This window comes from Condylura cristata, unplaced genomic scaffold, assembly GCF_000260355.1.
Source record: "Condylura cristata isolate star-nosed mole 26May11 unplaced genomic scaffold, ConCri1.0 scaffold00013, whole genome shotgun sequence".
Taxonomy (NCBI): domain Eukaryota; kingdom Metazoa; phylum Chordata; class Mammalia; order Eulipotyphla; family Talpidae; genus Condylura; species Condylura cristata.
In genome coordinates, this window is record NW_004567114.1 from 32,549,554 (window position 1) to 32,563,718 (window position 14,165).

Consider the following 14,165-nt stretch of genomic DNA (forward strand, 5'->3'; position numbering starts at 1 on the left):
GAAATGCACGGGACTATGGTGATGGCACAGGGGTGATTTGGTGATGGGAAACCCGTGGGGATTACAATTGAGATGAAAAAAAAATGTGCAAAATGATGTAAAAATAAACTTTTTAATAAAAAAAATAAATAAAATAAACAAACAAAAAAATATATACCCAATGAATTCATTAATAAGCACAATTGTTTTATTCTTAAACAACCCAATTTCTTTTTTAAAATATTAAAACATGAAAATAAGTCAAGGGAAGATGGGGGACAGGAATTTTCTGATTCCCCAGAAGCCTACACTGGAATCTATGTCCTACCATATGCTCAGTAAATTTTTAACAGCTGATCATTGAAAGAGCACTAGTGCTAGTAAACTAATTTGGTCTAACATACCTATAAACTATACATGTTTCAAGGTGAATTGCATGATACTTCCCTGAAACAGTCATAATTTGAGGTTCAAGTATTCTTAGAATCATTTACCTGCCAGAAAATATATGGTGTGATTCCTTTGTGATAAGGTGAATTTTCTTCATTATCTTCAAGGTCCTCTGAGATAGGATTACATTCCTTTAAGGTCACCCAGTTTCTTAAGAGCCCTAGAGGACTATTTTGGCTTTCTGACTTTCCTATTCTTTGAAACATTTGTCTCAGAGTTTCACCAAAGAAAAAATAAAACCCACAAAACTTAAGGGAAAAAAAATAATTGACTTACATGCTAAGGCAGTCATTTTCATTCAAGAAATATTCAGTATTAAGATGTATATCTATTACAGAGTCAAACACTTGGCTTCTATTTAAATTATCTATTTATAGCTTACTGGGTATTTACTTATTTATTTTAGATTTATTTATTTATGCATACAGAACTGGTATACAGGCCAGTGGTACGGGGGTGTGAGAGGATTCACTAGACACATAGTTGGGAGCAGAACAGGCAAATCTACTGAAAGACACTGCTGAGGGGAGCAGTGAGTGCAACAGGAGGGGTCTGCTGCTCCATGTGGGTCATCACCTCCTTTGCTGGGGACCAAACTTGTGCCAAAGTGGCTGCAGCTAGTGTCCTACTGCTTCATTTTAACCTGCTGTGCCACCAGGAAGGGCCTTAGTAGGCATTTATTTGAATTATCAAAGCCCTCCAACTCAATTTTGCTCTCCTAACTTCTATATATATGTAAAACTGGATAAAAATTTTTTTTTCACAAATATTAAGTACAACTGTTCTGTAGTAAAACTTCTTACTAGCTAACACCTTCGTTCTTTTATTCCTATGATTTTTATTATACTGTTAAATTTTAATTGGACATTATTTAATGACAATGTTGTAAGTAAAAAATAATTTAAGTATTGCCATCTTGTGGTCAGACATTCAAATATGTGAAACAATGTTAATCTCCTAGAGAGAGCTAGCTATCCTTAAAATCTTATCAGAGATATTTTTCTATCAGCTGGAGAAAAAAATGATCATTTTATTACATACAACATCCCTCAAGAAAACAAAATCCACTCATACTTTTAGGAAATTATAATTTTGTAAAAACACAATATATGGCATTGAGAGTAAGTGATTACAGTGCTCAACTGGACATCACATTAGCCCTAATATTATCTTAGGAATATGCATATTTATATAGATTTAACACTATCCCAATAAAAAATCTCAATGGCATTCTTCAAAGAAATAGAAAGATATTGATGAGATTCATATGGAACAACAAAAGACCTTGAATAGACAAAACTCTCATCACTAAAGAGAATGGAGGCATCACAATTCCAAACTTCAAGCTATGCTACAAAGCCATAATAATCAAAACTGCATGGTACTGGAACAAGAACAGACACACAGACCAGTGGATTCAAATAGAAAACCCAGCTGTAAACTCACAGGTTTATGGGCAGCTAATCTTTGACAAAGGAGCAAAGAAGATACAATGAAACAAAGAAACTTTGTTCAACAAATGTGCTGGGAAAACTGGGGTGCTACATGCAAAAAAATGAAACTAGATCACTACCTCAATGCATGCACAAAAACCAACAGAAACCATAAAATACCTGGAAGCAAAGATGGGTGAAACACTGCACAACATCCATCTCAGTAACATCTCTGAAGATACAGAACCCAACACAAGAACAGTGAAGGAAAGGGTAAACAGATGGGACTACATCAGGTTAAAGAGCTTCTGCACAGCAAAAGAAACATTACAAAAAACAAACAGACATCCTACTGACTGGGGGGGAAAAATTCCTCACACAAAACTAGTGATAAAGGATTGATCACAAAGATATACAAAGAACTGATGAAACTCAACAAAAATAAAACGACCCCATCAGTAAATGGGCAGAAGAGCTAAAACGACACTTCTCCAAAAAGGAAATGCAGATGGCCAACAAATATATGGGAAACTGTTCCACTTGTAACAAGGGAGATGCAAATTAAAATCACCATAAGACACCACCTCACCCCAGTGAGAATGGCACATCTTAAAACAGCTAGCAACAACAGTTGACAAGGATGCGGAGAAAGAGGAACTGTCTTGCATTGCTGGTGGGAATGCAAACTAGTACAACCACTATGGAACTGTTTGGAGGTTCCTCAAACTGCTTAACATGGAGCTTCCATATGACCCAGCAATCCCACTCCTAGGTATCTACCCAAAAGACACAAAAACACTGATTCAAAAAGACACCTGCACCCCCATGTTTATTAATGCTTTATTTACAATTGGAAAGACATGGAAACAGCCCAAATGTCCAAAAGTGGATGGCTGGATTAAAAAGATATGGTACATATGCACAATGGAATATTACTCAGCAACCAAAAAAAAAAGAAACACACGACTTTTGCAGCAATATGGATGGAGCTGGAGAAGATCATGCTTAGTGAAATAAGCCAGGGGAAAAAAAGGAAAAATACCAGATGGTGGTTTCACTCATAGCAAGAGTATAACGGACCTAGAGAGAAAATAATAATAATGAACAACTACAGACCAGAGACATTTTATGAGGGTAGAGTGGAGAATGGGATCAAAAACAGTAGAGGGAGGGAAATGCACTGGACTATGGTGATGGCACAGGGTGATTTGGTGATGGGAAGCCCATGGAGAATACATTGAGATGAAAAAATGCACAAAATGATGTAAAAATAAACTATTATATTTAAAAAAAGAAAAGAAAAAGTACCAGATGGTCTCACTCATAGCAGGAGTATAAAGGACCAGGGAAAAAAGTAATAATAATAATAATGAACAACTATATACCAGACACATTTTACTGGGATGGAGTGGAGAATGGGGTAAAAAATGCACTAGACGGGCCCTCCCTAGTGGCGCAGCGGGTTAAAGCACAGCACTAACAAGCTTAAGCCACTTCCGCATGAATTTGATCCCAGCCTGCCCCGAGGAGCTGCCTGCCCAAGCTCCACATGGCTGACAGACCTCTCTGACCCGCCTGCTGCTCCCCTTAGCAGTGTACTTCATCGATCTGCCTGTTCTGCTCCCTGCTCTGTCTCTGGTGAATCCTCTCACCCTCCTCATCTCTGGCCTGTAACCCAGTTCTGTATGAATAAATAAATCTTTAAAAAAATAAAATGTACTATGGTGATGGCACACAGGTGATGTGGTGATGGGAAGCCCAGGGGGATTACAACTGAGATGGAAAAAGGCACAAAGTGATGTAAACATAAACTATTACATTATATAAAAAAAAAGCATGTTTATATAGTTTACTAATTTTGAATACATGAGTGTAACACGTGATTTTCCATAGAATTTTAAAACACTAGCACTGTTAGATCATATGTAGGTTAAAAACAGTGATTGGTAGGTCAAAGTCCTGAAAAATTTAAACAAAAGAAGGAAAAGTAAAAATCAAAATCACATATATAGCATAATCTTAGCATCTTAAGCATTTCCTCTTCTAGGTTCCCCAAATGTCAAATGTATAACTATATACATGAATGAAGTAAAAATACTAATAAGCAAAGAAAAAAATCTCACTCTGTAAAACATTCATAACATTTTTTCAGGATGTTAGGCAGAAAATTTCTAAATAGAACACATCTTAATTTCCATTGTAAAATATCAGTTACATAAAAGTTAAATAAGAAACAAGATGGGAAACAAAGCACAAGGCCAGAGCCCTTGCAGAAACAAAGATATCAAAACACTAGTGCTGAGTGTAGAATAGAAGTTCAACCATACAATTTTTTTTTTCCTGGATAGCATTAGTTTATTATAAAAGAGATATAGAAATTATTTACATAGTGAAAGATTTCTAAACTTCAATGATGCCATTTCAATCATGATTTCAGTCTACACTTTTCAAGAATGTCACCATTTCGATATAAGAAATAATCCTTGTTACCTAGAACTAATCTGATGCCTCTGTATTCTGGGAAGAAAACCACTTTATAATTTTTACACTAACTGGTTGAATCTGCCACGTTTACCTTTAGAGTCCCATCCAATAGCCACTACTGTTTGCCTGTAATACTTTTCCATGAGATTTTTCTAGAAACATAATGCCTCCTATGGTTATAATTTCAGCTGCTCTCCTTTCAACTAATATTAGTCAAAGAGAAGAAGCTTTCTAATACCCGTCCTGCCATGATTCTGTCTGCCACATAATTCTGATAAACATTACCAAAAAAAAAATGTACTCATAGAATAACACTCAACATGAGAATCACTTGATTAAGTAAAACATAAGAATCACTTGTTTATCATCCTCTCCACACAACACTAAGTAGGTTTTTACAAAGCACCTTAACAGCCATATCATAAGCACTGTAAATGTTATCATGTTCCTTACCTCTATTTTATTTAGGTATAGCTAGTGATAAAGAGACCCTGACATTCAACTGTATCAGAATCAAAAAGTTTTATTAAAGGAAAAAGACTACCTCAGATTTTCAAAATCCATTAAAAACAGTATTTACTGATTAAAAAAAACTAATATACAAATACGATACCAGCTCTATATATCAATGAACTAAATGAGAAAAAAAGAATCAAAAAACCTAGACAAAAGCAAAACATGTATGTCAAAAATTCACAAAGAAGAATTCTCATGATATATTTGTTCAATATCAGATCAAGTATCAAACTATTATTACAAGAAAACTAATCTTACCTTGTGACTGTGTAAGTGAAATATCAGATTTATTTCTTTCACGTATTAGATGACTTTGTACTGGCTTGTGTTCTTCTTGTTTAACATCTTGATCTTGCTTTTGTTGGTACTAAAGAATTTAAGCATTGACAACATAATATTTTTGTTACTTTAAAACTTTGAGAAGTCAAATTATTAAGGTGCTTATTTTATGTAAAACTTGATATAATGCATGCCTTCTAATTACCTTTTCAATCATTGGGTTACTAATGAGCACTTGTAACAGTAAATGGACAATGAAATTAAGAAAAAAACATTGAAAATAAAATATTTTAAAAGATTTAGAAACAATACACAGATCTCAAATATTCAAGTGATTTCTATTTTTACTAGAGAATTCGTAACTACTTATAAATCAAATACATGATGGATTGAGACAGGTTAAAGACTTAATTTGGCTGTAAGGTTTCCCATATAACCATTTTTGCATAAAATAAAAATTTGCATAATGCACTGCAATTTTCAAAAAGCTTTTATATATAGTAACATCATTCAATCCTCATAAGTGTGAATAGGTATTATAGACCTTCTTTTGTCATTTAAGAAACATATATTATACCATAAGCCATATCAAATTTGAAACTTACAGAAGTAACAAATCCCTTCAAATTCACACATTACAAACTATGATAACCTTAGCCATTTTCTCTTTCCTTTTCTTTTTTATGACCCTAATTATGAATGAGTCCCTGAAAATGGAAATTAGGTATTATTTGATAGACACTTAAAAAGATATCTTTGAACTCCTATCAATGAATCCAAGTAGAGAAGAATCTGAAACATTGTCCAGTTGGGCTCAAAGGGAACTTTGTTAATCTGGTAGTTTTTAAAATGAGTCATTTTAGACTGAAATGGTAACCACCAGCCTTAACTCTGGCATTAGAAGTTTAGAGCCACTGGTCATGAAGGTTTCTGCTTCAATTTAGGACCTCCCTATTTGCTCTCTTCCTTAATGACAATGATTAAAGGGCTTAGTATTGTGGAGATAAATTGCTTTTGTTTAAATCTAATTAAGTCACTTCCTACCTTTGACCTTGAGCAACTTATTTAACCCCTCAATACATCAATTTCCTAACACACAAAATAGGGATAATAACAACTAGGTTACAGAATTGTTACAAGGATTAAATGAGTTAAATATGAATTTAAAACAGCATTTGGTAGACTAAGTATGACAAATAAGTAAGTACTATTATTAGTAGCCATACTTCTGTTAGCTAATGAAATCTAACAAATTTGTTGCAGCCCATTCTTTATTTCTTTATTTTAGTTTTAAAAGGTATAATTTGATAGACAATAATCTATACATAGTTAATATGTACAATAATCTTTTCAACTATAAAGGAACCCATGAAACCATCACAATTAAGAGAACATGATGAACATATCTATCAAACTCAAGTTTTCTCATATCCTTTTGTATTTCTTCTTGTTACTAGCTAGCAATTTCTCGAATTTCATATAGCCAAACATTATTTTTGGTTAAAGATTCACTTATGCATACAGAACTGGAACGCAACCCAGAGGTGCAGGGGCCTTGAGAGGACTCACCAGAGACAGAGTGGGGAGCAGAACAGGCCAACTGACTAAGTACACTGCTGAGGGGAGCAGTGGGCAGGCCAGGAGTAGTCTGCTGCACCACGTGGTCACCTCTGGGAAGGTGGCCCTAGCCTCCTAGTGCTGTGCTTCAATTGGCTGCACCACCAGGGAGGGCCCATTAGGCACTTTTTTTAAAAATCAGTTTCTTTTTCACAAACATAATTGTGAGAATCATACAAGCTACTTTCAGTAGTCCATGGGCTTTTTTCTGCTCAATAGTATTCTATTATATAACTATATCACAATTTGCACATTCTCCAGTCAGATGGACATTTGTGTTGTTTCCAGTTTGGGGCCACTACTAAAAAGCTACTGTGTATGGTCATATACATGTTTGTATAGACCAGTGTTTTGGCATCTCTTGGGTAAATACTTAGGAATGAAATGCCTGGGTCATATGATAATGTATGTTTTACTTTTTAAATAAATTGACAGACTGTTCCTAAAGTGGTTACATTATTTTATACTCCCAACCAGCAGCACTTGAGAATTCAGTTGTTCCACATCCTTTCCAACATTTGGCTTTTTAATTTTAGATATGCTAATGAGTGCATAGTGATATTTAATTTCCATTTTCCTAAGGACTAACAATGTTCAAACTTTCTATTTGCTTACCTGTCATCAGTATATCTTCCTTGGGTAAGGTAGTAGTCCAAAATCTATGTTTTTTTAAAAAATATTTATTTATTTATTTATGCACACAGAACTGGGGTACAGGCCAAAGGTGCAGGAGCAGTGAGAGGATTCACCAGAGACAGAGTGGGGAACAGAACAGGCAGATCAACGAAGTACACTGCTGAGGGGAGCAGCAGGCAGGTCAGGAGAGGTCTGCCTCGCCAGGTGGATCACATCCAGGGCAGGCGGGGATCAAACTCATGTGGAAGTGGCTTTAGCTTCTTAGTGCTGTGCTTTAACCTGCTGCACCACCAGGGAGCGCCCCAAAATCTATTTTTTAATTGGATTGTTTTCTTAATATTGAAATCTGATTTCCTTATATTTTCTAGAAATAAAACTTCTATCAGATATGTAATTTGCAATGTTATTCCCAGTTGTTCAACCAAATTTTCATTGTCTTAACATGTCCTAACAGCAGTTTTTATTTTTGTAAGACCAATTTATTACTGTTTTATGAATAGTGCTTTTGATGTCATAGCTAAAATATTTTCCCTGACCAAAGGCCACAAATAATTTTCCTTTTATACATAAATCATTAAAAATAGATATTCTTTACTAACTAGTTTTTCCTGATCTATGCTGGGTCATACTTACTAGGTAAACACTAGACCCTAATACTGGTGTATATCAGAAACAATATTTTATATACTCTTTCCTCTCACTGTCAACACTATGCAATAACTGTACAACACTTTCCAATAGGTATTGAATAAATTAATTCACATTAAAAATACACTGCTATTACATGATACAGAACTAATACCTGAGCATTATTTAGATTATATCTTGAGAGCAATTACCCTATTTTTGTAGAACCTACTATGTTCAAATTACTGAGTTAGATATTGCATGGGGACAGAGACATATTGCCAATAGTTATCAAACTAGGTAATAGGCATTTTATATAAATTTGTTCATCTTTAATTTAAAAATTAAGAAATACAGTCTTAGAACAAGACTAATATGTTCAAAGTCACAGCTAAAAGCTGCAGAAGCTAAGGTTTACATCCAGGCCTGAATAAGTAAGAAAAGGAGGCATGATTTGAGACTGATTCCAAAGACTATTTTCTTGATAGCTTGCTACACAAGACAATATTGTTATTACTCTCATTATAAATAAAACGCTATTAACTTAGTACCTGAGGAAAATCTTCAGCAGCGACTGACTTCTCATCATTTTCTTGTGCCATTAGAAATGTAGTGGGAGGGGCAAAGTCAGTATTCTGCTGCAACTCCAATTCTCCCAAACTCATTGGACCATGACTAGCACATGAATCTTCACAAACACCACCTGTTATCAAATATGTAAACAGAAAGTTAAAATAAATTGCTTATTTTATCTTAGAAAATAAATAACTGCCTAAAACCATCAGTATTTCTCACCTGCTAAATTATAAGCAGCAGTATGTTTTAATCAGAAACACCTGGTACCAAGTGTTCAATTAAAACCCAATTAAAACCTAAAACCCTATTTTTTCTAATTAACGGCTTCCTTTTTTTTTTTTTTTTTTTTAAGATTTATTTATTTGTTCATACAGAACTGGGGTACAGGCCAGAGGCTCAGGGGCGGTGAGAGGCTTCACCAGAGACAGAGTGGGGAGCAGAACAGGCAGATCGACGAAGTACACTGCTGAGGGGAGCAGCGGGCGGGTCAGGAGAGGTCTGCCGCACCATGTGGTCACCTCCGGGGCAGGCGGGAATCGAACTCATGCGGAAGCGGCTTTAGATTCTCAGTGCTGTGCTTTAACCCGCTGCGCCACCAGGGAGGGCCTTAACGGCTACCTTTTAAAGATAGCAAATCATACTCTCTCACTTTAATCAGCACAGACATGTAGTATTATATATAAATAAAATTTTTCTAACTGAAATAATATTCTAAAGATTCCATAGACCTTCCCATTTAAAAAGTGTCTGCTGCTGACAATTAAGTATGGCAAGTGGTTAACTCTTGTCTTTCATGTTAATTTTATTTTTAAGTGGATTTTACATAAACCAAAATACACTTTTTTTATTATAGTAGCTTATTTTTACACCATTTTGTGCCTTTTCCCATCTCAGTTGTAATCCCCATGGGCTTCCCATCACCAAATCACCTGTGTGCCATCACCACAGTCCTGTGCACTTCCACCCAGCCCCCTGCCATTTTTGATCCCATACCCTATTTACACCTGTAAAATATCTCTGGCATAGAGTTGTTCATTATTACTATCTTTTCCCCTGGTCCTTTATACTCCAAAAACATAGAATTTTAATTTTTATCTTCCTATTATTAAATCTATGCAAAACAATTTGTCAAAGTTATTCCCTATTTTATTCTCATTTAATTATCTAGCATCATACAATTACTTTAAATAGTGACAATAATATCCATCACTTAGAATAACAATTGCTCCAAGTCTCTTTACATTCTGATATAAACTTCTGTTCTGAAATCCTTTCCCATACATTTTTTTATGACTGGCAAATAAATTGACAAAAAAGAATTACCATTTATAATGCTAATTATATAGCTATATAACTAGGAAACAAACCTATTAAAGGTTATGAGAGAATTTGGTAAAATACTGAATACAAGTATATAAAAATCATTCACGCTTCTCTATATTATTGCAGTATATACCTTGAAGTAGAAAAATAATCCTTTAATATGACCAAGCCTAAATGATAATTATTGATAAAATTAAGAATCCATATCAAGAAAACTGTGAAACCTTACTGATGAACACTAAACAAGATCTGAATAAACAGTAGAAATAACATATGTCAAGTCTTCATATATTAATAAAGAAAATCGGTATAATTAAAATTAGGGCGATTTTTAATTAAAATACTTTATATTGAAGAATAACTGCTTAAGCATTACAAGAAATCATGAAAACATTTTTTATTTTATGTTTTAAGGGATTTTACTTATTTTGCTAGAGGTGGGGATGGTGGTGAGGATTCACTGGAGTCAGTGTGGGGAGTCGAACAGGCAGATTTGACTGAAATACACTGCTGAGGGGAGCAGTGGGTGAGACAGGAGAGGTCTGCAGCGCTTTCTAGGTTAGCTCCCAGCCAGGAGATAGAACGCAAGTCATCAAGGTGGCAGTATTGAGGCTTAATCCCTACACCACCAGAGAGGTCAAAAATCTTTTTTCAAACGAACAACTTGCCCTATCAGATAACACATTTTACCATAAAGACAGAATAACCTACTACCTTTTAGCTCATAAAGCACACAATAATCCCAAAACAAATTTCCGACATTTCTTTTAAAATTTTAATATACAAATTGGTTGATATAGCAAATCAGTAGTAAAAAGAGAGCCACACAAAAATTGAGGCTGACACCTCTGGCTATTTATCTGGAAGACAATCAAATTGGACTTCTATTTTACACCACTTGCAAAAACAAATTCCAAGTTGATTTAAATATAGATATATTAAATAATGAAAACTTTACCAAAAAAAAATAAATCTCCTTGGCTAGGAGAACCCCAACCAAGCCATAAAAACAGATCAAATAAAAAAGATCAAAATAATTATATACAAATTTTTCATTATATAAGGAAAGGAAGATCATAAATAATGTCAATAAATAAAGTATAAATCTGGAAAAAAGCATTTGCAATACAGATGATAGAAAACATTTAAAATATAGAAATAGCTCTTGCAAAATTACAAGAAAAGTTCTTCTAACAGATGGGGAACCTAACACATGGGAAATAACTTTAATAAGCAATTCACAAAGAGTAAATCCAAATGTCCAACAAACATGAAACAGCATGTAATTTTACCAGAGATATATTTTTATATTTAATTGACAAAAATCAAGAATAATAAACACAATTTCTGCAGGGGGAGTAAATCGAAAGAACAGTAAACAATTTCTGCAGGGGGAGTTGGGAAAGGGTACAATTACTGATAAAAACAAGTTATTTTTATCTTAAAAAAAAAAGCTGGCATGTCTATTTTAAAATTACAAAGTTCAGGGAGGAGAGCACAATGGACTACTGGAGGCCTAAAGCAGGAAAACTATGGTGACTAAACCCAAGGGGAGAAATCTTATACTGGGAAAAAACAAACAAGGATGCAAAATAATAGTACATCATCAATAATTAACTAAAAATACATTTGCTTTTGGACTCAGTAACTACTCCTTGCCTTAAATATACAGCAATGTATTAGTATATATGTGTATAATATTTACTCTAGCATTGCTCACAGTGGGGAGAAATGGTAATAAAATAAATATCTAGGGCCTCCCTGGTGGTGCAAGGGGTTAAAGTGCAGCACTATGAAGCTACCCACAGCCATGCAGCATGAGTTTGATCCCAGGCCAGGGAGCTGACCCACATGGCACAGCAGACATCTACTGTCTTGCCTGCTGCTCCCCCAAGCAGTCACTCCGCCTGTTCTGCTCCCCACTCTGTCTCTGGTGAATCCTCTCACTCTCACACCTCTGGCCTGTACCTCAGTTCTTGTATGCATTAATAAACCTTAAAAATTAAATAGGCCCTCCCTGGTGGCGCAGCGGGTTAAAGCACAGCACTGAGAATCTAAAACCGCTTCCGCATGAGTTCGATTCCCGCCTGCCCTGGAGGTGACCACATGGCGTGGCAGACCTCTCCTGACCTGCCCGCTGCTCCCCTCAGCAGTGTACTTCGTCGATCTGCCTGTTCTGTTCCCCACTCTATCTCTGGTGAAGCCTCTCGCCGCCCCTGAGCTTCTGGCCTGTACCCCAGTTCTGTATGTACAAATAAATAAATCTTTAAAAAAAAAAAATTAAATAAATATCTAACAGCAGAATGACTGAATGAATTATTGGAAATCAACATTAAACAATTTTATATACTCATTGAAAACAGTGAACTTAAGCAACATCAGTTCACCTGGAGTAATTTCCATGGGTTTTACTGGGTAAAGCATAATGCAAATGAGCATGCATGATATGATCTCATCTTGTAAAATAATGACAAACATATACATCATATGTACATAGGTGTATTTACAGTGTTCACATGTATAAGGAAAAAAAATGAAGCTACACAGCAGAATGAGAACATGACTTACCTGGGGTAAGTTGTAATATGGGATAGAAGAAAATGTAGGAAAAAGAACAGAAAGAAGGCACTAACAAAGAAGTCTCAAAGTAATATACAGTATGATTCAATCACTTTTGTGTGAGACTGTATGTAGTTAATGTATAGATCTAAAGAAAAATTAATCAAGACACAGGTAACTTGATTAAAAAAAAAACTAGATGTAGAAACCTATGATATATATAATCAAACATCTAAAATATATTAAAAGTACCTAACAGGTTTCAACTCATGTATCACCCAATCTTTTAACACACATTTGCTGACTGTGCACTAGATACATACTCTTGCACAACACAGATAACATGGATGTGACACTGAAATAAGTTTCTATAAATTAGTATGATAAGATTGACATTTGACAGATGACATTAGAGGACTATACAAAGAGCACATATGAAGGGTATATAACCCTGCGATAAGGGGTCAGGAAAGGTAAAGTTTACAAGGTGAATACTATTTGTGGTAAGCTAGCCCTAATGACTCTTGTCTTCTAGTACTGACACTTTTTTGTGTTTCCCTGCTATATTACTGCAGGAGTGGTCTGTACTATCAATAGAATGTGGCAGAAAAAATGGCACGCCAGTTCTAAAATTAGGTTATAAAAGACATTGTGGTTTTCATGTTGGTTGCTCACTTTCTTTCAGATCATCTGCTCTGAATGAAGTCAATTATTTGGTGATGAACAGTTCTATGGAAAAGAGCATGTAGTGAGGGTGAGGACTCCTGCCAGCAGCCTCATGAGACCCAAACAACAGCTTGACTTCAATCTTATAAAGAGTTTTTAACAAACACCCAACTAAGTTACTCCATATCCCTGATTTTCAGGAATGAAATAATAGATATTTGCTGTTTTTTCAGTCACCAAACTGGAAGCAATTTGTAATAGGCACCTAATACACATCATCCCAATTTGACAGATGAAGAAACTTGCCTAAAAATACACAGAGCTTCAATTCAGACTGATTTCTGAAAATTTCAAAATCCTGAATGTTGCTATATTGTATCGTCTATATGTTCGCATTTACATTGTGCCACATTATTTTTTCCCAATTAAACAAAAATCTACATTATACCTATTAAAAAGATGCACTGTTTTTATACCTACTACAAAAAAAGGTAATCTGCTAGGAGCTACCAGAGGTAGGAGGAGGAGCTAAGTAGGATTATAACCTCATGAAATTTATTCTGTAATACTTAACAAGTACCGATTGAATAGTTGTTCTCAAGTACCTAGCAGCTCTCAAGTTATCTGCGAGAGCCATCTAGTGTTAGTTCTGTGTAACTGCAACCTACAGTTAGGACGTGAATACGAGTCACATTTTTTGCCATTTAAAGCATCAGTACTCTCAGTAGATGCACAAAATGATAAATAATTCCAATATTACTTTACATTTCTTCCCATAAAAATTAAAAGACATAAATTTCTCTCAATTTTGAATGTTAGGAGGTACTCACTCAATATAAAAATGACTCTAGGCCCTCCCTGGTGGCGCAGAGGGTTAAAGCACAGCACTGAGAATCTAAAGCCGCTTCCGCATGAGTTTGATTCCCACCTGCCCTGGAGGTGACCACATGGTGTGGCAGACCTCTCTTGACCCGCCCGCTGCTCCCCACAAAGAGTAAATCCAAATGTCCAACAAACATG

General features: G+C 35.1%; 1 protein-coding gene across 7 annotated transcripts in view; it reads right to left on the reverse strand.

Moving 5' to 3' along the window:
* Positions 1–14,165, reverse strand: part of KIAA0586 (KIAA0586 ortholog) — a 96,845-nt gene that overhangs the window by 29,616 nt on the left and 53,064 nt on the right. For all 7 annotated transcript variants that reach the window (XR_001145417.1, XM_012724664.1, XM_012724666.1 and 4 more), the window contains exons 29-30: positions 8,573–8,724; positions 5,121–5,229 (exon numbers count right to left, since the gene is read on the reverse strand). Coding sequence is in view for 6 of the 7 variants with exons in the window: in XM_012724664.1 (XP_012580118.1) it covers positions 5,121–5,229; positions 8,573–8,724 (261 nt within the window). In the remaining variant the exon portion in view is untranslated. The remainder of the gene's footprint in view (positions 1–5,120; positions 5,230–8,572; positions 8,725–14,165) is intronic.